This window comes from Leptinotarsa decemlineata, unplaced genomic scaffold, assembly GCF_025532065.1.
Source record: "Leptinotarsa decemlineata unplaced genomic scaffold, Ldec_3_MD MMD2_tig00026369_RagTag_RagTag, whole genome shotgun sequence".
NCBI lineage: Eukaryota > Metazoa > Arthropoda > Insecta > Coleoptera > Chrysomelidae > Leptinotarsa > Leptinotarsa decemlineata.
In genome coordinates, this window is record NW_027412709.1 from 6,795,885 (window position 1) to 6,821,319 (window position 25,435).

The 25,435-nt window shown below is 35.1% G+C and overlaps 1 protein-coding gene across 1 annotated transcript in view; it reads right to left on the reverse strand.

The window, feature by feature from the left end:
- LOC111517850 (vascular endothelial growth factor receptor 1) overlaps positions 1-24,344 on the reverse strand; it is a 132,744-nt gene extending 108,400 nt beyond the window's left edge. Inside the window, exon 1 of the mRNA XM_074185294.1 lies at positions 24,193-24,344. Within this exon, the coding sequence (XP_074041395.1) occupies positions 24,193-24,259 (67 nt within the window). The 5' untranslated portion in view covers positions 24,260-24,344. The remainder of the gene's footprint in view (positions 1-24,192) is intronic.
- Positions 24,345-25,435: the final 1,091 nt, after the last annotated feature.

Here is a 25,435-nt window from a genome sequence, read left to right on the forward strand (position 1 = left end):
ATTACTCTGCTTTGATTACACTACTACACACTATTGTGTGTTACACTATTGTATCAGTTACAATATAATGATATAATTGGAAATACGTCAATTAATATATTCGAAACTGGAACCGAGAATTTCAGACATGGAATTTCACCGTGAAACACAAAATTTAATTGTTGGCGACTTTTTAATATATTTCTACGTCTTTAAATTCCAAGACAGGATGTTGTGGCATTGGAAAGTAGAATCTAAGAATTGTTTAATCTCATCAATTTCCTCTCGAAGTAGTTTATTCCTATCTGTTCGGTCAACAGTACTAATGAAACAGGATATATCACGGTGAAATGTTTATCGGCATATTTTCTGTATTCGTTGTTGATTAATAATGATAATACCTCCAATCTGCCCTAAGTTTCGGAGTAACAAAATCAGCAAAATCAAAGAGCACTAGGATGTTGTGTACGGTGACTCTTTTCCTTCGATGGTAACCGTCAAAAATTGGTTCCAACGTGGTCGCACGTCGGTTTTTAATAAGTCCCATGCAGTAAGGCATATTATATCCGCGTTGGCCATATGCTGCCTGAAATAGTGAGCAATTTCAAAGGAATTTTACGTCGTTTCATGACCGTTGACAAAACATACCGGACACCAAGACACAATCGACACAGTAGACTGTACCCGGCGAATGTACTGTGAAGTAGGCGAAGACTGTCCTATTGTCCGAAAAAATGATGGCCTCCATATTTTCGAATTCACAAGGTGTTATCTACATTGACAACCTGGAGTAGGGCAAAATGGCACACAGCTATACTATGCCGAACTATTGGGCTGATTTGAAACCGAATAGTAGAAAATACAGCACCGTTTGGCGAAGAGAAAATTGCTCTTCAACCAAGAAAATGCAATGACTCACACCTCCTCAATAGCCACAGCCAAATTGGTCGAATTAAGTTACGAACTGCCCATCCATCGTATTTTTCAGATTTGGCATCGTACAACTTCTCTTTGTTTCCAAACTTAAAAAAGTCACTTGCCGTACAGAAATTTGAGCTGAATGTGGGGCTTGTCGCCGACACGAAGGGATAATTTGCAAACATCCAGAAAACATATTTTTCAAATAGGTGGAAAAACTTTGAGCATCGCTGGATCAAGTGTATCGAACTGAAATGCGCAGCAGGAGGTAGCATATCTTTATGAGGATCTAGAAGTGATTTTGAATTGGGAGGAAATTAACCAGGTTTAATTGAATGCCACAAATATACAGGCATCGGTTTTCTCCAAGAAGATAAATGACTCCGAACCGGATATAATAATTTCAGGTCAGACAATTCCGCTTTCTGCTTCGATACGTTTATTGGGGGTTAAAATGGACACCAATATGTCTTGTCACAATTATGTCGCTGGATTTGCAAAGGTGGCTTCTCAAAAGTTTGGAACACTGTTCCGAACCAGAAAAGTATACACACCTCAGCAACTTTTGATGCTGTATAAAGCTTAGATCAGACTTTATTTGGAGTATTGTTCTCATGTATGGACCTCTTCCTTCAAATATACCCTGAAGTTGCTGGATTCCATCCAGAAAAGAGGCGTCCGCCTGATTGGAGAAGCGAACATCATGTGCAACCTTGATAGCCTAGAACATCAAAGAAAAGTTGGAGAATCATCTCTCCTCTATAGATACTTTCACGGGAGGTGTTCAAATGACTTGGTACGTTTGATTTCTCCATCGTGTTGAGGTTCAACTCTTTCATCTGGAGAACTGTGTTTATGTGGAATAAACTTCCTAGGAATTTTCCAAATGGATTCAATCTCCAGCGATTCAAATCCAATGTCAATCGCTCCTTTCGCACAGGCACCGCTCAGAGATCGTCTCATGGATTTTCATGTAGTGCTTGTGTTTTGTTCTTGAAAAAATAGGTGAAATCAAGCCACACCCACTGATAATAATATCAAACCAGATTCGAATACCGGCATCGTAGTTACTGCATTCGGAACAACGGGAAAAACAAGTCGAGCACCAACTTGGGTACTGCAGTATCAGCCGAAAAGATGATGGCCACCATATTTTTGGATTCACAACCTGGAGTAGGGCGAAACTGCACAGAGTTATACCATGCCAAACTATTGGGCCGATTTGAAACCGAATTGCAGAAAATTTAGCACCATTTGGCAAAGAGAAAATTGCTCTTCAACCAAGAAAATGCAACGGCTCACACCTCCGCCATTGCCACAACCAAATTGGTTGAATTGGGTTACGAACTGCTGCCCATTCCCGTATTCTTCAGATTTGGCATCGTACGACTTCTCTTTGTTTCGAAATTCGAAAAAGTCACTTGCCGTGCAGAAATTTGAGCCGAATGTGGCGCTTATTACCGCCACGTAGTGACACTTTGCACACATCCAGAAAACATATTGTTCAAACAGGTGGAAAAACTTTTACTGGGTCGAGTGTATGGAAGTGAAACGAGAAATAAATAAATGTTGGGAAATAAATCTCTAGTTTTCCAAAATTTTCGCTTTTCTTCCCTAGGCTGAGTACTCATCGGGTCATTCTCCTATCATTCGGACGTTGGTACTATCCGGAAGCTTTGAAAATAATTCACTTTCTATCAGGTCTACAGAAATTCCGCAACAGCATATGTCTTTTTTTCAAATATAGTTTACTATTTTCTGTAATGTTTTCCATGAAAGAAAAACAATGTATATGCTCGTGCCCTCAAACGGTGGTTGATGTGGGTTCGGAATAACTTGAGGTAGTTTTTAACAATTAATGCGACCATAAAGTAAGCTTCGGCGTTAGATCTGTTGGGTCAAGAAATGGGAATCTAACAAAACGAATACACATAACACTTGGGCTGAAAAGGCATGTATCTAACAAAAAAAGGGGTTTTTTTTGTTCGAAATTGGCTTCATTCATCAACGTAATCCCTATCAAGAGCCACACAATAATTCCAGCGCAGCTCTAATATTTCAATACCACTTTTGTAGAACAATTTATTTTTTGTCCCAAAATAGGCCTCAGTTTCAGCAATAACCGACCGACATTTGCAAAATTTCTCACCGGTAAGCACTGGCTGCGAACAGCTAGTAGTCGCTGGAAGCCAAATCTGTTGAATACGGTGGATGTGGGAGCAATTCGAAGTTCCATTCATGTAGTTTTGCCATTGTTTTGATTGACTTGTGACTCGGTGCGTTGCCTTGATGAAACTTCTGTTTCTTCACATGTGCGATCGTTTCTTTGCAATTTTGGCCTTCAAACGCTCTAATAACTCTATTTAATATTCACTGTTCATGGTATTTTCTTTCTCAAGATAGTCGATGATTATTACATCAGGTACATCCCGAGGTCATAACCTTTTCAGCCGACTGATGTGCTTTCGGTCGCTTTGGATGAGATTCACCAGTTGCCCTCGACTCAGATGAGGATCGTTTTGATTCCGCAGTACAGTGATGGATCTATGCTTCACCCATTGTTACATATCGATGCAAAAACTCCAATTTGTTATGTTTAAACATGGCCAAACACTACTCAGGATCCTCAAGACGTTCTTGATTTTGGCGCGCTCGCGCGCCGCTCACTATAAGCCAACACGTTTTTTCGGTATCTTCACAATATCAGGTAATTTTTTATCATATTTTTTGGACGTTCACTGTGTTTTTGCATTATTGATGACTCTATGACCATGTTTGTAGTCGGGAAACCAAAGTTTCTTGTTTAATCTCCCTCTTGAAAATGGTCACTTGGTGATTGAAACATACGTGGAGGTGTTCAAAATAACGGTGTGATCATCTTCAAATAACACCGAACCGTAATTTATAACACCTCGACACGTATTTCAATTACCAAGTGATCATCATCGAGAGGAAGATTAAACTGTTTGATCTTCCTTTTGATGATGACCACTTGGTGATTGAAACACGTGTCGAAAATAACGGTTTGTTGTTGGGATAAAACTCCAGTACTATTCATTACTACACCAAAGGTTCCAAACAGTGCATCACAAGTAATCTTGAAGTAGTTAATGACACAGCTACGAGGGGTATCAAACTAATTAATGAGTATAACAAAATATTAAATGAGGACGAAGCATAAGCAATTTTCACCCAAAGTGAAAGTTGTTGAGGATTATAAAACACGTTTTCCAGAATTTATAAAGGGGACAATGTTGCAGGTCTTTGATAAGTCTTGAGAAAACTTTGTAGAGCAGATATATCGTAAAACGACTTGATGTACATCATCATTATTTTACCTATCTCCCATTGAACATTAATAATTCTTGTAATAGAGAATATATTTCTTGCAGTGAATGCTCCTTCGGGATAACAAAATATTGTTTTTTAATAGATTTTTCCTTAACAAATACAAAATATTTACAAAATCAGGAAATGAAACATAATTTCAATTATAATAATAATAATAAATAGTTTAATTTTTTTTTCAGAATCAACGTTGCACCACTTCCTGGTATCCGATCAAAATGAAATTTTGGTGGTGATCTTTTTTCATCAAAAGGAACCTTTTTGAAGGGTTGCAGATGCACAAGATGGGTCATTCTGATATTTATATCTGCACTGTGCAGATAGCACACTTCTTTGAACAAAGTATTTTCTATTCGAAAACCAAAGCGACCAATAAATGAGACCACAACTGATAACAATGTAGCCATTCCAAAATGGAATTAGTTTTTATTCAGAAAAGTTATGAAAACATATCATAATTACTTTGTATTAGAATACAATTACGTATATCAAAGTGAAGTGGTAAAACCCATTACAATATTTAAAATGATGGTCATATATATTTCAGTGATAGGAGTGTTGAAAACAAGCACTTCTCCTAATTACCAGAAATGCAATACTTTTCTCGACGCGTGTTTCACCAACCACGCGTCTTCAGGACGTAAATAGTTTTTTTCATATGACTATTAAAAAAAAGCCTCGATTTTGTGTTGTGAACTTCTTTGTAGAGTGAGTAGGCAAAGTAATACATAATTCACGTTTCGAATCAATTATAGTTGTCCAGATTCATAATTCACTACTTTCAAGGTGAATCACAGATAAGCAAATTCATAACACAGTTCACATAGTTCTATTAGAAGACAATTGTTGTGATAATAAAGAAAATATTATGGAAAATCTCTTTAAGTGATGGTAAAGTCGCACCACTCTACAGTCCTATGTTTTCTTAGAAACTGTATATTTTTTTTAAGTGAACTATCAGTTCGAATATAACTTACGACGATGTTTTGAATTTATTGGAGCTTCTGGAGACATTTCATTTCATGACAGAGAGGACATGATAGAAATCTTCAGATGATGTGGTACTGCAGGTTTTTCCCCGGGTTACGTAAAGATTTAATATACAGTGTCACCATTAAAGTGCGCACCATATGGGAAACTTTTTTTTCGAAAAGTTTCAATGAAGTTTAACTTCGGCACTTGTTTGTGCTTTAAATTCATCTCGAAATGATGCGGCCAACTGCGACCCACTGACGTTCAGTGTTTGTCAAATTCAACTTTTTTTGTTTCAAATTGAAAAAGTGCATTTCTAGATCGAATTTAACGAAAAGTTACTTGAAAAAGTTGTGTCTACGGTAATTTTATATCCAAATGCCAAATTTTATGCAACTAGGATAAAGTTAACGTTTTGCTTATTCTTGACAGATATCCCATTTATTTTAAAAAACAAGTTCGGTTAATTGTCATCAATTCATGTATACATAACAAACTCATCATGGAATTTAACTTTTTTGATACAATTTTACTTATACGGACATTTTTAGAGAGAAATTAAAAATTTGCTATAAAAATTTTAACATGACTGGTGCAAAGTTTCAATCACTTTGCTATTTCCTTAAACAAACCTTTGATTTCGAAAAAGCAGAGGCAACTGAAAAAAATGCAAAAATTTCGATAGAACTATCATTATCATTATAAATTTTAAACAACAATAATATTATAGACAATACAAATGAGTTCAAAAAATTACTTATTGATCTAAATGAGGTTGTCAAACACTTATAGCCTACATTTCAGTATGTCGTCCTCCACGTTCAATACAAATTATGGTCCTTCTACCAACATCTGTAACTGCATTTTTAATAAATCGGGGATTTATATTTGCACAGCACTCGCGAATGGTATTCTCCAGATGTTGTATGTCAGTAAATAATCTACTTCGATACATTTCTTGTTTCAGGTAACTCCACAAGAAAAAGTCTAAAGGCGTCAAGTCGGGTGATCTAGGTGGCCAATAATGTTCCCAGTTACGTCCAATAACTTTGCCTCTGAACATTTGTTGGAGGGACTGTTTTACAGCAACCGTGTGATGTCGACGTTTCGATTATTAGTATCGTAGATACTAACAATCGAAACGTCGTGAACTAACGTGACTTGGAATCTCTCCACTTTTCATTTTTATTTTCTTTTTTTCCATTTCTTTATTTCTATTTATTCAATTGTTCTATTTTTACTTGTATTTTATTTCACTATTATTTCATTTCAGGTTTATTATGGTTAATATAATTGTTATTTTCAGCTATTCATTTTCAATTCTTCTGTTTTTTAGTTGTTTCAGGGATTTAAAATCAGTTTATATAGTAGACAATGGAAGTTCGAACTAGTGAAATTCACTTTCTCTCTTGTAATCGGTATTTCTTATAATATCGGTTATGCTCGTTTGCCCGTGTTCAATAATTTTTAAACAAATCTTAAGTTGGGCTTCCTCATCATATTTACTTGTAGTGTGCTTTTTCTTAAATTGATTTGCTACGGATCCTGTTTCTCTGAATTTCGACATTATCCTTGATACAGTAGTATGTTGAACATTTTTTCCTGGATGCCGTTCATTAAAAATGTTAGCTACTTGCCGGTATGGTGTATTCTCACCACATATTAAAACTATTTCTATTCTTTCCTGAAGAGACAACAATATTGCAACAATAACTTTTAAAAATTTGACAAGTAAATCAACAACTTGACACTATCATAGCATGCATTTTGTTTGTCAAGACCTACTTAAAAATTTTATTCAACGTGATTAAGCATCCTTACCGCCCTAGTTAGTGTTAATAAATAATCTTTAAATACTGAATATTGAAATTTTAATGTAATTTCAACTCTAGTAATTTTATTAATACTTATTGCAGTTTTTGAGTTGTGTCTGCTTTTTCAAAATTGAAGGTACTGACGTTTGTTTAAGAAAATAGCCAAGTGATTGAAACTGTGCACCAGTCATGTTAAAATTTTTATAGCACATTTTAAATTTCTATCTGAAATTTTCCGTATAAGTAAAAATGTATAAGAAAAGTTAAACTCCATGATGAGTTTGTTATGTATACATGAATTGATGACAATTAACCGAACTTGTTTTTTAAAATAAAGGGTATATCTGTCAGAAATAAGCAAAACGTTAACTTTATCCTAGTTGCATAAAATTTGGCATATGTATATAAAATTGCCGTAGACACAAATTTTTCAAATGAATTTTTGTTAAACCCGATCTAAAAATGCACTTTTTCAATTTTTTTTAAAAATAAAGTTGAATTTGACAAACACTGAACGTCAGTGAGTCGCAGTTGGCCGCATCATTTTAAGTTAAATTTAAAGCACAAACAAGTGCCGAAGTTGAACTTAATTGAAACTTTTCGAAAAAAAAGTTTCCCATATGGTGCGCACTTTAATTGTGACACTGTATAATAACTCGGTTGAAATAATTTCAATTAAAGCAAAATACAAATGTCTATCTACTTCGAGTATGGTTGCTTTTCAAGATTTATATTTTTTGAATAGTTAGTCACTATTCAGAAAAAAAATTATCAGTTCAGTATTCATATATTCGATAAAAGAAAGGAAACCCATTTACTCTTGCAATTTTGAATATATCGGAGAAATAAACAAAACGGAGAATCAGTAGCTTATTGTTGATTCAATTGAAAGATAGTATCACGCTTTCTGAAGTGTACACATTGGAAGTGATGAGGGTTGTTTTCCTAGAGTTGAAGATTAAATCAGTAGTGCGGACAAAGCCATCTGATAACGAATATCTCCCATCCGCTAGTGAACATTTGTAATTACAATTGCAACAAAGGAAACTTTCGACTCATCCAATGTCTAAGAAAATCATATACTGAGCAGAAAATTGATCGAATTGAATATCTACCAATGGAAAAACATTGGTAAAAAATATAACCATCTTTTGATAGTTCTTTGGTTGACCTCCAAATGATTAAGAACTGCACATATTTCAAAACAGTTTTAAAAAGTTAAAAATAATTTTTTCAAAATAAGCTTAAAACCATAACGAACGTGAAATACAAGTATTATTGTGGAAAAAGCGTAGACGCTTTGTGCACAATTTTTTTTATATCAAGCGACCGTCGCTTTTTTCACAATATTTTTTGTTCCTTATTGTTTCAAACTAATTTAAAAAATATATTTTTAACTTTTCAGTTCGATGTTCTTCAAAAGCGTGTTTTATAGTTTTTCAAACTATATCTATCTCAGACTCATTTATGTCAAAATCACATCACATATTTGTTCTCATTCATTCTCATTCCCATACAGAAAAACAACACGAGTTTCACCATACATCAGCTTTCTCCGGCACGTTCAAACTGACTGAATTCTGAAGAATAGAGCTTTATGTAATATAACAATTTGAATCATATGACCTTTCCACCTACTTGATAGTTCAATCTTCCTCTTGAAGATGATCACTTGGTGATTGAAACTCGTGTTTGATGTTAAAAACAACGACTAGGTGTTGGAATAAAACTTCAATCATATTCTTTACCACTTGATGAATAATAATTTTACCGAAGTCAAGGTATAACCTAATTGATAATTTTGACAACATCATGAAAGAAATTGAATTCATTGAATGGACACACAATAAACTGATTGAAAATGTGCCACATCAGAAAACTGATTCAACAAAGGAAAATAATTTAATTCTGTTGAGTCATTCAGAAGATTTTCCAAATTCTCAAATTTATCACTTTCCAAGCTTTCCAAAAGATTGACTTCCGAACCTTTCTCTTCCTAGAATACGTCATAGTCGTGATCGATCTCATGCCACTCTGCCAAAAGCTGTTTGCAAATTGGTCTTTTATAGATTCAAGAAACTAATCCATTGTTCTCATCGTTTGTCCAATATGCAGTTTTGGGCAAGAATCACGGGTCAGCTTATAATATATTCCAGCGATTCAAATCCATTGTGAATGGACAAAATGGTTTAGACTTTCGCGGCTGAGGTTTTCAGTGTCATTATGTTTCGAGTTTGAAAGCCGTGCATTTTTGGAATTTCTTTCTGACGTTTCGCTGGCGCGAGTGGTTAGCTTCTTCAGAGGTTTAACCATCATGGCTTGCTGTCCGATAACTAACTTTTGAGCTTTGTAAAGCATATTTATACCTTGTCAGGTAATCAGTTGTATGTGTATCTGTACTTGTCCCTGCACTGGTACCTGTACTTGTACCTGTACTTGAACCTGGAACATTAACAATCTTGCTGTCTGTTGTCATTCTGTTCGTTATTCTCGAATTCCTTGAAATGAGGTTCCATATTCGGTTGGGGTTCACCACTCCTTCTTTTCTGTTGAAATTCTCCGTGTGTTTGTGGATCTATATTGCCTGCCGTACCAGTGGGTTGAAGTATTTCTGGTTGGGGCAATTCGTTCTGTGTTTGCAAACAAGATTGTGTGGTCTCTTCCACTAACTGCTTGTTCTGTCATAGCTGACTTGTCTGTTTGACCAAGTCTGCAGTTCCTTTTATGCTCTTTTAGTCTTGTTTCCATGGATCGTTTGGTGGTCCCGATATATACCTTTCCACAAGTGCACGGTATGCGATAGACCCCTGCTTCTGATAATGGGTGTCTTTTGTCTTTAGCCGACCTGAGGCTTTGTTGTATCTAGATACAACAAGCGTGCACTTGTGGGAAGGTATATATCGGAACCACCAAACAATCCATGGAAACAAGACTGAAAGAGAATAAAAGAAACTGCAGACTAGACCAAGCGGACAAGTCAGCTGTGGCAGAACACGCACTTAGTGAAGGAGAGCACACAATCTTGTTTGAAAACACAGAACTAATTGCCCCCAACCAGGGATACTATAGCCGACTGGTACGGGAGGCAATAGAGATCCACAAACACACGGAGAATTTCAACAGAAAAGAAGAAGCGGTGAACCTTAACCGAATATGGAACCTCATTTTGAGGAAATCGAGAATAACGAACAGAATGACAACAGGCAATAAGATTGTTAATGTTCCAGGTTCAAGTACAGGTACAAGTGCAGGGACAAGTGCAGGTACAAATACAACTGATTACCTGGCAAGGCATAAATATGCTTCACGAAGCCTAAAAGTTAGTCATCGGACAGCAAGCCATGATGGTTAAACCTCTGAATAAGCTAGCCACCCGCGCCAGCGAAACGTCAGAAAGAAATTCCAAAAATCCACGGCTTTCAAACTCGAAAAATAATGGCACCAATGTAAATCACTACTTTCGCACAGGCACCGCTCTTAGAGCGCTTTAAGGAATTTTCTGTAGTGCTAGAATATCCGATACTGACGTTTTGTGTCTTTTTGCCTTTCTACTTTGCCGTTCTGCAAGACATGTACAAAACTTTAAGAAGAAAAACAAACGATATTATAGGTGAATTCACTAAAGTAGGTCAATGTCCTATGGAGTTCATTATCAGTTTTAGAAGTAGGATAGATCAGGCTGGTTTCCGTAGTTTCTGAAAAAGTATCTAGTCACTGATATTTAACTTGTAACCGTTGTTGACAGCAATTCTTTTGTTCATTTTCAAGGTTGTCCATGAAAAATTCAGCTATTAAAAGGCTCCTCACATGAAAAATAAAAATGACTATTATATTTCCACTATTGTAATGATGAGTTTAGAATAAAATTACTTATTTCAACGTTATTTCGGATTAGTAATGACTTCCATCTTCAGATAACTGCTTTTATCTGCCTGTAATATTATGGAAATGAAACATTTTTTTTCTGAAGTACCGCAGTAATGAGCAGGAATGAAGATTTTTGTTATCTAACAAATTATCAATTTCATCAGTTTGAAGAAGAAAATGATTTACCATGAGATATATTCAAGAGGTTCGATATTTCAATAAATAATTCAGTAATGGAGAAAATACAGGGGTGCGCAAAAGTCCGGAATAAAATTAATATCTTTTCAACCAGTATTTTAGGAAAGAAACGCTAAAACACGTCAGTTGATTTCACGTTGAACGCATTTTTTGGCAATAAAATGAATTTTTTTTCAACCCCTTAGCTGAAACCCTCCCTAACCCTCCAAAAGCAAACCTATGTCGTGTATGGGCTCATTGAAAAGATCTTAAAAAATGGATTCTGACCATACCCTTTATTTTTTTTGTGGTTACAACGAAATGAGAAAACTCTTTTGAAAAGTTACAAATACCTAACTTAGTGCTACCTACGGGTGAATTAACGTAACAGATGCTGAAATTGGCCTCCATTCTCTACTTGGCAGGCTCCTAGGCGATGGTAAAACCCGTCTACGGAATTCCGAATAGCCTCAGCCGGTATGTTATGTGATTCCACTCTAATTCTGCTTTTTAGATCTTCAATATTAGCCGGCACATTTTGATAAACCTTGTCTTCCATATATCCCCAATAAAAATAATCTAATGGCGTTAAGTCTGGGGACCTTGTCGGCCATTCAATTGTACCACGTCGTCCAATCCAGCGTCCTGCAAATATGTCATTGAGATATTCTCTGACAATAATACCAAAATGTGGGGGAGCGCCGTCCTGTTGGAAGTAGTGTTTCAGTGGGGATATCTGGATCTGCTTCATTGGGAAGCATAACCGCTAAAGCAGGGACTAATTCAAAGCGTAAAAAGTCTAAGTAGCGTGCAGCTGTAAGGTTTCCCTCAAAAAAGTATGGCCCTAATATTCTGTTGTTTATGATGCCTGCATTTACTTTCTGAGGACGCTGCGTACGAGCTTCGCATATCCAGTATGGGTTTTCCTGACTCCAGAATAAATAGTTGTACCTGTTAACTACTCCATATAAATAAAAAGTAGCTCCGTCCGAAAAGAGTATGTTGAGTGGAAACCCATTATTCTTGTCACATCGCCTCATTATTTCCTCACAAAATTGCAAACGCCTGTTATAGTCACCTTCCAAGAGCTCTTGGACAAGACATACCTTATATGGGTGTTATTTTTCTGTTTTCAAAACCCTCCCAATCTTACGTCTAGACGCAGGATTGTTTTGGGCTAATGAAACCGTTGACAAATGTGGATCTTCCTGCAGAGATACGGCAATGCCCGATTTTTGATCTTCGTCTAAAACATTTCTGTCTGTTTATCTGTTTAAAATCTGTTTTTCCGTTAACCAGCTGTCGCACCCCTACGAACGACAACCCTCAGAAGTCGAAACTTGTGCGAGCTAAGGATTAACGAGGTCTTACCTTTTAACGTGTGATTCCTAACACGGGTTGGACGGTAGCAAGTGAAGATCGATCGTTCAGACTAGGGCTTGAACCACCGACCAACACGGCAGTCAATTCGAGTGAGTGAACAAAGCACCCACGCCGAACCGCTTGGCTACCGACTGGTCGGCCACTTCTGGGCAAGTCCTTCACTGTAAGATCTTACTCACAGTAGCCTGGAAAATGTGATTTTCCGGATATTTTGCATTGAATAAAGTACATATCTCACTTTGACTCCGCATTCTATCCCCACATCCCAACAATATCAAGACTTCGATACGCTGCCTCTCTGACAATTCCATTAATGTTTAGCATATTAAAAAAGAACACTTTGAAGGTACCCAATTAATAAACTAAACATACATATTTTCAATTCCACCCAAAAATGCCACAATTTTAAAACTGAATTAAGACTATACTTCTCATCAGGGCATTCATTTTGGTACAGAAAATGCAACAACCTTTTTTTCTTTTTGAGGTACACTGGTCAACAATTGCTTGAGATGGAACTAATTTTTTGAATAAGTTTTTGGTGAAAAAATAAATCCCACAGAATGTTGATGCTACATTAAGTTATCAGTTTTACACATAAATTAATGAAATTTGTTGTGGTGCCTGGCCCGGTTGGTTTGTTCTTAAAATTTGTAAACTTTCAGAAAGTAGGTACTTGTGATCTTTAGCAATTGTTGAGCAATGTACATCATCACCACTCATTTGTTTTTTGCAACGTTAATTTATCCGTAGATAGCACTTAGTAGGTATTTCTAACTTTTTTGGTTTCAAAAGAGTTTTTTCTCATTTCGTGGTAACCGCATGAGTGAAAAAGAACTAAAGGGTATGGTCAGATTCCATTTTTTACGAGCTTTTCAATGAGCCCATAAACGACATAGGTTTGCATTTGAAAAAAAAAGTTGGGGAGGGTTGCAGCTAAGGGGTTAAAAAATATTTTATTTTATTGCCAAAAAATGCGTACAACGTGAAACCAACTGATGTGTTTCGGCGTTTTTTTCCTAAAATACTGGTTAGAAAGATATTAATTTTATTCCAGACTTTTGCGCACCCCTGTATAAATGTTCTATAGTATGATGATCATACAGGGCGTTCCAACGAAATCTTGACCCCCTTTTCTAAGTCAGAAACGGGGGTGTATTTGAAAATTTCAAAGAACACGTCAACTTTAATTTTTAGGGGGACTAATTCTGATATGGAAATCATACCCGAAACTTCACCCCTCTGCAGACTGCAACTACTCTCCCTATTTTTATCAATGGCATGGGGGGTCGAGTCGTCGAGTGATACATCATTGGAAAAGTCTTCCGCCCCTCTATTATTTCTGTATTTTTTTACGAAATTGGTTCATTCGTTATAAAGACATTAAATGTTGAACGTTTCATTTAAGAAAAACAGAAAATTCGCTGTGGCTCATTTTATTGAGGAATTCAACAAAAGTGATATAAATTGCAACACAATCAATGGATAGAGTAACCAAAATGACCTCCATTAGTTCCATACAATAATACAGTCTTCTTTCGAAAGCGTTTCTTACATTATTGAAGATGTTCCGAGTCAGAAATCGGCATTCCCGAATAATTCTCTGTCGCACGTCTTCTAGATTTGTAGAATGTATCTAATTAGTAGTAAACATTTTGAAATGAAAGACATTGTTAGTTCTGCAATGGTAGTTTTTGTTGAATCTAGTTGTCGCCGAACAAAAAGTAGATAGTTGGCCACTGTCACTTCTTCACGAATAATTATTTAGTTATCATTGTTCACTGTGTTCCAACATGGTTTATTCTTCTGAAGGAAGACTAGAATTCGTTGCAACCTATTATCGGAATAATGTATGTGCTAAAGCTGCTGCAATAATTCATAATACAAATCATCCAGACCACAACGTGAGCCATCAATAGGTTAAACACAAGAACTGCGACAGAGAATTGTTCGGGAATGCCGATTCCTGTCTCCGGGCATCTTCAATAATGCTCTCGAAAGTAGACTGTATTATTGTATGGAACCAGATGGAGGTCATTTCGGACACTCAATCCGTTGATTGTTTTGCCATTGATATTACTTTTGTTGATTTCCTCAATGAAATGGGCGACAGCGAATTTTCTGTTTTTTCTTAAATAAAACGTTTAGCATTCAAATCCTCAATAACAAATAGACCAATTCCGAAAAAAATTACAGAAGTTATAGAGGGACAAACGACATTGCTCGCTATTGAAAAAACTATGAGTGGAGTAGTTGCTGACCGCAGGGAGGTGTAGTTTCGGGTATGATTTTCATATCAGAATTAGTCCCCCCAGAAATAAAAATTGACGTGTTCTTTGAAATTTTCAATTAGACGTCTGTTTCTGACTCACAGGGCGGGTCAAGTTTTTGTTGCAACGCCCTGTATATTCACAATTTGGGTGTTTGTCCACAATGCAATAATAGTCTGATAAAAATCCAGGAAGTTGCAATTTTAGCAGAAACAAAGGTATAAATATGTATTTTGCTAACTGATATTTCATTCTTTCATTAATGCCACAATACTTGTTGATTTATAATTATTTTATACCTTTTTTTCGAGACGTAATTTTGAAAGAACAAACAATGTATTCATTCCCAGTTGATTCAGAAGGCAACACTGTAATTCAAGCGGTTTCCTGTTTTGATTGCTTACAACAGATTGTGATATCTAATTCTACCAAGTATACTGGGATTTCACTGGCACAATTTTTGTAATCTGAATTAACGACAATTTCGAAGCATTTGTCGTACTCGTTTGTTGCTTCAATCAGCTAAAGAAAGAACTTCATGATAGAAAAAAGTGATTACTTTCATTTAATGATACTTTGAGGTTAAAGATAGATACTGCCTGAATGAAACCATTAGTGTTTGTCATAAAGAGATCCTAATCTCTTGTCTCGTTTTGAACATTTTTTTTGAAATTCATGTTAAGATAGGACAAGAGATTGGATCATCACGTTCGAGACGAGACAAAAAAAATTGTAATCCCAGTTTTTTCTCTATCAAGTATCTATTGATTCTACCTCTAGTGAAGCTCTCAGATCTGCCAGGAAGTTGTTTGTTCTTTGTTTGAATCTGAAATGTTTCCATAGCTACTCATACAAAATAATGTAATGGATAACGTTCGAATATTGGCGATCAAATTTTGACTCTAAAGCGTAAATACTTTGAACTTCCACATCCAGGGTAACAGTGAACACAATATTTGTATTCATAAAGTTCATTTACAATTAGTGAAAATTAACATTACCGTACCCTGTGGAGTACCACAATGTTGGTTTATTCATTGCGGATCAAATTCAATGGTTACTGATAATTATGGGCACAAAGGACATTCTCTCGTCGAGAAAAAAAAGTGTGGCATGAGGGTTTGCTGGCCACACTTCGATGCTATGGCTTGTCGGATCATTTTTGTGTGTGGCTCTTCAGCCTCCTGAAAGAACGAACCCTGCAATCCCTACCATCAACGCTGACGTTACCCAGGGATCCATATTGTCTCCAATCTTTTTTTTATTGTATATCAACGACTGGATTCTGGATTCCATCTAGAAAAGAGCCATACGCCTGATTGGAGACGCAAACATCACTTACAACCTTGATAGTCTGGAACGTCGAAGAAAAGTAAGGGATTTGTTTCTCTTCTGTAGATACTCTCACAGGAAGTGTTCAAGTGACTTGGCACATTTGATTCCATCGAGAGCGGTACATATCAGAAATACGCGACGAACTGTGGCTGCTCATCGTTTTGAGGTTCAACTGAGTACACCTCGAACTTCACTGTTTAAGAACTCTTTCATTTGGAGATCTGCGTTTGTGTGGAATAAACTTTCTGAGAACGTTTTCCAAATGGATTTAATCTACTTCGATTTAAACCCAATGTGAATCACTACTTTCGCACAGTTATCGCTCTTAAAGCGCCTTAAGGTTTTTTCTGTAGAGTTTGTGTTTTGTTCTCACAATAAGACGTCAAAAAAAACAATTTCACCAACAAGACGAACGTTTTTTGTTTTCGAATGCTACACGACGAGATTTTTCTCGCTTGGTAAGGCTAGTGATTGGGAAATTTGTATCAAGACCAGACAACGTTATAGTCAGTCCTCTCTTGAAAAAAGAGGTGAAGGGAGTCGAGAGAAAAGTAACATCATAAAAACTCGCATTATTCTGCATGCACAACTCGCAAATAACTTCATTTCAAGTGTTTGTAATAGGACATATAGAGTGTCACATTTGAAAAAATCGAAAGAAAATAGTTTTAGAGTTTTGATTAACTCAAAAACTTCTGGTCGAATTGACATTTGATGATGAAGGAAAAATAAACTACAGTTTCGAAACATTCATAACAGATAATACTTTTCAAATGAGTTTTCTCATTTTTTAAATCATTCTTTAACCGCTTGGTACATACCTATACAAAATAATAAAAATAATGATAATAATAATAATGTAGTCCTTCTCGATCACCTGAGGACGACGATGTTTGTCGTGGAGTTTTCAGCTCCTGGCGAGACGAATTTTGTCCGAAAAGACGAGGTGAAACGGATAAAATATCGAGATTTTCTCTTCGAACTCTGTCCAGACCACTCTATCAAGATGGTTGTTCTGATTTTTGGAGTCTTTGGTGAAATAATGGCCTGTCTACTCTCGAATCTTAAAATCATACCGGCTTGCCGCACTAATGCAGACATCTTAGCCGGCTGTCATTCTTGGCTCACTGCGCTTGCTCAGGGCACATGATTCTCGGACCCCATGATCACTTACCCCACGGTGTGGGAAGTGGTATATGGTTGATAATGCTGGCGCGCCTTCCCGAATGTATCGGGGTTTCGGGTGATAGGGCCTGACCAGCGCATACTACGGTAAAAAAATTGATCATCTTTATTATTTCATAAAACAGAAAATAACTCAATATAAGTTATATACTGAAAATATCGAGTGAAATAAAGAGTTCATCATCTGTAATGCAGTGCATTACGGAAAATGTTTTTTCACTCAACTCTAAAAATAAAAAAAAATAAAACTGTGATTGTTATATTATAATACAATTACTAAAAAACGTCGTCCTTGAAGAGTTTAGTTTATCTGTTCCCTACAAGATATCAAGCATCATCTTTCATTTCGGTCGAACAAATATATATTCAGTTTTGAAATTTGAGAAATTTAAATGTTCAAGGGAGTTGGAAACAGAATTATACTTTCGACAAATTTTCTATGAATATATTATTTTATAGAAAAAACAGAGAGTATTAAATAACTTTCTTTTCTCCATGTTCAATCACTCATTTTCTTGAAGCTTACATTAGATCATTCGTCGCCGACCAATGCCAAAAATTATTGTAAGGCAAGAGTTTCCAACTTTTCGAGTGTTATTTTTGTAGTAAGTGGTTGAACGTGGGCCATAAAGAATATCCGCGTAAATGAAAACTGAAAGCACCAAAGACTCACATAGAGATTTTTCCAGATGATGAGGCAGAATGTCGGTTAACATAACTGATTTTCAATGCAAAGTAGGCACGCTGTGAAAGCTCATTCATATATTTTTCAAATTAACACACCTAGATTTTTTGCTTCACTAACAATAAATAGTGGTTAATTTCAAATGCATATAGTCGCAGAGTTAATCACTATGGAACGGTTAAATTTTGGACCAAAGATCCCATTCGATTACCTAAGGTTTATGGATGAACAGTGGTCCATTGTCAGTTCAACAAATCTATTTATATCTGCATCGACAATATCATAAGCATCGTCTGCCATTTTTGTCGAAAAGTTATGATTAATTTGAGTATCATCAGCGTATGAGTGCACCTGACAAGTGTGAAGAGCCTGTAGTAAGTGAGAAGTATACATGAAGATCAATAAAGAGCCGAGTATGGATCCTTAAGATAGTCCTGATTGGAGGTATAAAATACCTGTGCTGTATTTCTCTATACTAACAAATTGTTTTCTATCTTTCGAATAGTCCGTCAATAATGAAAGAGTGTTGGCAGAAAATCCATTATAATCCAAAATACCTATTGAAAGATTTTGACTAATAGTGACAACCGGGCGGCTGAAAGAGTATAGACAACGTATATTCGTTTTTATTTATTACTGTCAATTCGTCATCCGCAATATGTACATGAGGGGTTGTGCAGCTATGTCCTTTTCGAAATACCGATTGAACAGCCAGCAGACAACAGAGTAAATCTTAAAAGTTGGTTTTCGAATTGAAACTACATGGCTTTCTTCATGATTTTTGACAATACAGGCAGAATACTTAATCCGAATTTTTCGCTTGATTTTCGGAGGAGAGTTGTCAATTTGGGAGTTCAGTAGGGTAATGTTCTTCAGTTATAGAAATTTTGTCGATAAACACTCGTTATTTGTATTATTCAAATGAAGGCGTGTCAAATATTTTTTTCGAATTCAGCTGTGGTATATAAGAAACGTAAATAGTACTTTCTCTCGAAAGAGTGAGGTCGTAATAAAAAACCATTATTTATCTGATGATCATGGATGTAATTGCCAAACCTTCCAGATATATGAAAAATATTATAATAATCAATATTTCATGACTTTAGGACATGCAAAATATAATAAACTTGAGATGTTCTTGAATTCGAAAAGTGTAAGTTAGCTGAGTTGTAGCCCAATTTGAATGATACCCCGTACAAAGTTTCTATGATCGCCATCGAAAGTTTTTGGCAACAACAGAATTTGGAATTTTCAGATTTTTTGTATATTTCTAGAACCGTCAAAGCTAGTATCAATTTTTCAAAGATTCACTAGTAAAAGCAAAGAATGTCAATCTCTTCTAGTCAGGATAAAATACATAATTGGAATCGAATATATATAAAGAATGAGAAATTGAAATCAATGAAAGGGCATTAATTATTTGGAGTTTTTTTCTAAGGATAAAACACAAGCACTACAGAAAAATCTTTAAGGCACTCTAAGAGCGGTGTCTGTGCGTAAGTAGCGATTCACATTGGATTTGAATCGCCGGAGATTGAATTTATTTGGTTTATTCCACATAAACGCAGTTCTTCAAATAAAAGAGTTCTTAAACAGTAAAGTTTGAGATCTTCTGAGTTAAACCTCAAAACGATGAGATGAGACAATTTCTGATCAAAAGGGACCATAATTATTTTACACCTTCAGCAGAAGCTTTAAATGAATAATTTGTTCAGTCCAACTTGAAGAGACTTATGAAGCAGAAAGTTGAAATGAAAAAAGAAACTGGAGATCTTCTCCTCAGTTCGGTTCGTTATCACTTCTTTCTATTGACTCAGATTGTAATAGCATACATTGAAACCTGCTGAATCTGTTCTTATGTTAACCAAAACATTGAGAAATATATGTATCATTTCACTGATATTTCTTCTCAGAATATTTGTTCCTGTATCTATTACTTGCATTTCATAGGGCTTGGAATCATGTTTTTCAGTGAAATGATGTAATTTCATCATTCAACGCAAGATTCTGCTATAAGTGTTCACCTATCATGCATATTTTTCGATAGACTTTTTCAAGAACATTATATAATATACAGGGTCGCTGATATGTATGGAAACGGCCGATTATCTCTCAATGTAAGAACTCGCTGAACAAAATTTTGTAGTGATTCTAAAATCCTATAAGGAGAAATGTTAGGAATTTCATGTCTCATTCTTTCTTGCAACTTTTTCATATTTGGCAGACTATTTTTGTAGACTACATTTTTTATGTGGCCCATAGAAAAAAGTCAAGTCGGATCATATCAGGAGACCTAGCTAGCCATTCAATTACTCCCCTGCTACCAATCAATTTATCAGAAAAAGTTTCATCTATCGTATCGACGTCCAAAATGTGAAAGAGCTCCATCTTGTTGAAACCATATTCGTTCTGCCGACAAATTGGGTTTGTTATTATTAGGGATTATCGTCTGAGCTCTAGAATGATATGTTGTTGTAAAAGTAATGAATATAGTTCAGAGGTCAAATTTCCGTTTGTAAAATAGGGTCTAATGACGTGTTCACCAATAATGCCACACCAATCATTTACTTTTTTTAGCCGTCGAGCGGATTTTGGCCTGATCAGTACCTACAGTTGTGTCGATTTACGTGCCCGTTCAAACAAATTGAAGATTCATCAGAAAATAATATGTGGTTGACAAAGTTGACATTTTCATTGAATTTATTCATGATAACTTCGCAGATCTCAATTCTAAGATCAAAATCGTCTTCACTCAATTCTTGTGCCGAATGAATTTTATATAGATGGACTTTTTGCAGTTTGGTCAATCTTTGACACCTCCAATTTCATGAAGATGCTGTAATATTTTTAATCGGTTGATTTAGAAATGGGTTCACGATTGGGATGCAATTCACCAAAAATATTCACTACTTGGTCACAACTTCGTCTTCACCGTATCCTATGATCATAAAAATTTCAATACGCTCAGCCATTTTTTTAATTTTAAAATAATTTACAATATATGTATTTTTCACATGTGCTGTCAAGATCATCACTGTTAGACAAAAGAACGACGCGGTGTTGTTATGGAGCTGGAAACTATCGAAAAGAAACTTGACAGAAAGTTGTTCTCAAAATTCAATATCTCGAAAACGATCGAATTGAAAAAATGATGTGCTTTATCAATGCTGTTCAGAATTTTGAGCAGAATTGAAATTGAAATAATATATAGGTTTTGTGTATTTAGAAACTTGAGTTTCTAATAACTTGACCATGCCACACAGTCCCCTACGGCTCTGAGGAATGATTCTTCACAGCCTTCTACGACTACGAGGAATATATTTGATAGACCAGATCTTCGGAAAGGGTACACCGAAATATGTCCTATGGGGTCCAATAAAAACATTGGATATAGGTTGTTCTATTGAAGAAAAAGCAGCTTCATTTTCAAGACTCCTTGACTGATCCTGTTTACTTAATTTTCATTTATTGTGATAGATATTGAAAAACCTTAAAACTTTTGTAGTAATAATAATTCAAAAATATATGGCTGAAAGGCAATGCAGTCCCGTAATGTGCTCCGGTGAATTTTATTTTTGAACTTATTTGTTTTATATATTCGATTTCAAGAATTCAAGAATTTTAAATTTACTTTCATTGCTGTACTGGCTGTCTGTGGCCGAATTGCCACAGAAGAAACTATTCGCAAAAGTTCAAAATTCGAATTTGTTTGGGAGATGAACAAGTTGAGCTGGAAATTGCTTTGCTTTTGAGAATTGGTTCACCCATTCAGATGATGTGGAGCTTTGAAATGCCCAAAGTACATTTTACTACTAATGCTAGAATTCAATCGATTTTTAACACGTTTTTATTAGCTTCACCTGTATATATTGTAATAACTGAATTTTCGGAGAGAGAATTGTCTGCTGAGTATAACAACTGTTGTTTTTCATAAAAATATTCAAGAATTGTTTCTTGACAGAGTGTATAATGCAGAGCTTTATCCCATTTCGTTATGTCATCTTCATCAAACGTCACCATGAAAAAATTTTTTCATTCCTCCCAAGAAAATGATCGGGATTCACTGAATTTTTGTTCATACCAACGAAGAGAAATACCGGATAAGTTGAATCTAATATGACGTATTTTCTGATCGTCTGTAGTTCGTTTGTTGGACATGGCTATGAATTCATATTGTTTTATCCATGTATTTGGGTTATCATCTTTAATGTTGAATAGGTTGATTTTAATAATTTTGGAATTGTCTGTCACCAATGACAGCCATTTTGACATCATATGGTCAAGTTCTTCTCTTCCAATAACTAGTTTGGCTTCCAGATTTCCCTTATCTCCACTTCTTTCATTATAATTGATCTGAAATTTCTAACTAACAACTTCACTAGTTAACAATTTTACAATATTTGTTTTCTTTTATATCACCATGGTAATAAGAATATATGAAAAAGAAGTAGATATACATAGTGTTCATATACTACATGTTATGTATGTTTGTTTTTTTGTGAGTTTCAAGCTCGGAATCTGTATTTGACAGAATTATCGACATTATTGCTTGATCTATTCGCGGGCAGATGGTGCTGCCATCTTTACAGGTATTTCTTCATTTAAAAAAATTATTTTTTTATCAACACGCGCGCCTGCTGCCTTATTTGTAACCCTTCTTTGCGCGCCATCCGCCTTGGGCTTGGTAGCTGATTTTCAGGCCACTTCTCCAGAATCGTAAAATATCAAAGGCCATTTTTCTAAACAATATACGGCTGATTGATCCCAAATTTCAGATAAAATAAATCTAGTTTAAAAAATTTAAAAAACACGCTTTTATGGCATACGAAACTAAAAATTGAAAAATAAATATAGTTTAAAAAACTAAAAAATTTGCTTTCAAAGAACATCGAACTAAAAAGTTGAAAAGTTTTTTTTATTAGGCTTGAAACAATAACGAACGAAAAATACTAGTATTATTGTGAAAAAAGCGTAGGCGCTTTTTGCCATATTTTTTGTATATCAAGCGCCCGTCACTTCTTTCACAATAATACTAGTATTTTTCGATCGTTATTGTGTTAAGGTAATTAAAAATATTTTTTAAATTAACTTCATTGAGCTAAATTTTAAGGATGAATTCTTTCGGAACCACTTTTTGGTCAGCATGTATCGGTTTTTACTTGTCAGATATGGAAAGTCGTTCTTGTGAGTTATGGAGGAGTATTCAAAATTTATTTCATGACCTTTCAAATTCAATTATGGAAAGAGTGGAAATGATCAACATTATTTTGAAAACAGTTACTGTTGAAAACGGGTTGGGAAAATCATCATTGAAGAAAAAGTTCGTGGATTCTAATCGATTCAAAATAAATAGAGGCTCAGTAATAACCTTTCAGTTGATGAAGCTATAGAACGTTATTTCATACAGGTTAGCGGATAACATCTCCTACATATATTGAATTGGTACGATGACTTTCTTAATAAAAACTATTTCACATTTGCTTTTCTATTCTCTAAGCGAGCGGATCGATTTTTAAGAGCAGAGCTACAATTGATATGGATCCAAAGCTTTTTTTTGAGGTAGGTATTAAGCAACCTTCGTTTTTGCTTAAAACATAAAATAATATTTGCACTTTCGGGAGGCTTCATATTGGTTTCGGAAAACCAAAGAATGATAGTGTTTTTGAATTCTTCTGATGGCACTTTTCTGGCACTCAGCTCTTTCCGGTTTTTCAATGGATCAGTCGATAATATGTTGAAAAGACCAAAATCAGTTTACATTTTTTTATTAAGTTGCTACGTGAGGCTGGATGATGAAACTGATTTTTGATTTCCATATTGAAATTTCAAGATGGCTATCAATATTTTCTAATCATTATTTTCGAAAGCCTTCGCCTGTTATATCTAACAGTTTTTTTGGGAAAGGAAGTTTTTTGCCTTCTACTACTCCATTTTGATACAAAAAAAGATGAAGGAATCTTTCAAAGAAAGTAATCATTTTGAAAATAAGTAACTCTATACAAGATGTAGTATCAAGATGGAATAGTAGAAAGCCAAAAACTTTATTTCACACAAATTAATCACTCCTAAAAATATAACCCCTTCAATTCAAATCTAACAGTTATTTAACAACTATGCTTCTGCATAAGCCAATGATGATTAATGAGTGACACGAAATTATTTTGTTTTGAATAATGAATCTGATAACTACTGTTGACACTATAGTATCAGTCAACTGTAATAAGTCAAATTCATAAAATAATCTTATTTTCTGACTCACCTGCTGAGCATTCTAGCACATGAAGTACGATAACGGCCGTAAACACTAAAACCGTTTGCAAATACATAGTTTTTCTTAAACACAAAATCGCATATTTTATATCCTCTCAATTCAGCGCGAAGATTAAAACAAACTGATTGTCAACAGGAGGCGTAACCGCCTCGTAAAGGAAAGATAAGAGTGGACACATTGTGGACGGCATTTGTCGACAACCACTATGATTGATAATTTGAAATAGATTTGAATGTGGAGAATAATTTTGAAGGGGTAACAGATCACCATAGGCAAATTGTTGACATTTCTGCCTATGTTAAAGGTTTCAGATAGGTTTCAGCTGGTTATCGACAGTGAATTTGCCTCAAACTAGTTACTCGTTTTGAACATGTTACACGTATTTTTATTTTGCGAAAAAAAAATCAACTATCCATTGCATTGAAATGATCATGAACTACCACAAAATAAACAAGTCATCAATCACACAATATTTTTCGAATACAACAATCTGGGAAAGTTTAGTTTAGAACTATTACTGTACTAAAATAACTAATAATTGAAAAAACTGATGACTAAAAATATTATTTCAGCAAGCTTTATAGAAAACTATTAGGTATTGTTCCACCAAAGTTAATCTATATATTCATAATATTTTCTTATTAGTCAGTGTAAACACGTGTTGACTACCAGAGAGAATGTTATATTTCTCCAAAGAATTTGTAAGGCGTCACCTTTCATATATATATATATACTGGGGTGGTTTTTGATATTTTAAAGATATTTGGAAATCGACCAACTTTCATTGTCATATTTATAATTTGAGTGATATAGAAACTAAATTCATTCCGACAGGTTTTGATAAGCACTGTTGGTAGTTCGTTATATCCTAAGGAGGATTTATTTTTCAGGTTTGAAATGATATCCATTACTTCGTTCTGGTCATATGGTTCGTAGAAGAATGAGTTACTATTAGTTTCGGGTAATATGCAATTTTCGACACTAGGCATTTGAGCAGCATATTTATTTATCATTTACTGATTTTGCAAAGTAATATGCGAATAGGTTTGCGATGTGGCAATTATTTAAAATGATTTCGTTATTTAAGCAGATGGTGATTTCGTTATTGAAAACTTTCTTTTTTGTAGGGTTTTCAGCATTCAATATAAGATTGCTATACATTTTTCTTTACTGATTCAAACTTTTCATTTACGGTTTTTTAGCTTTTTTTATAGTAATCATGGATATTCTC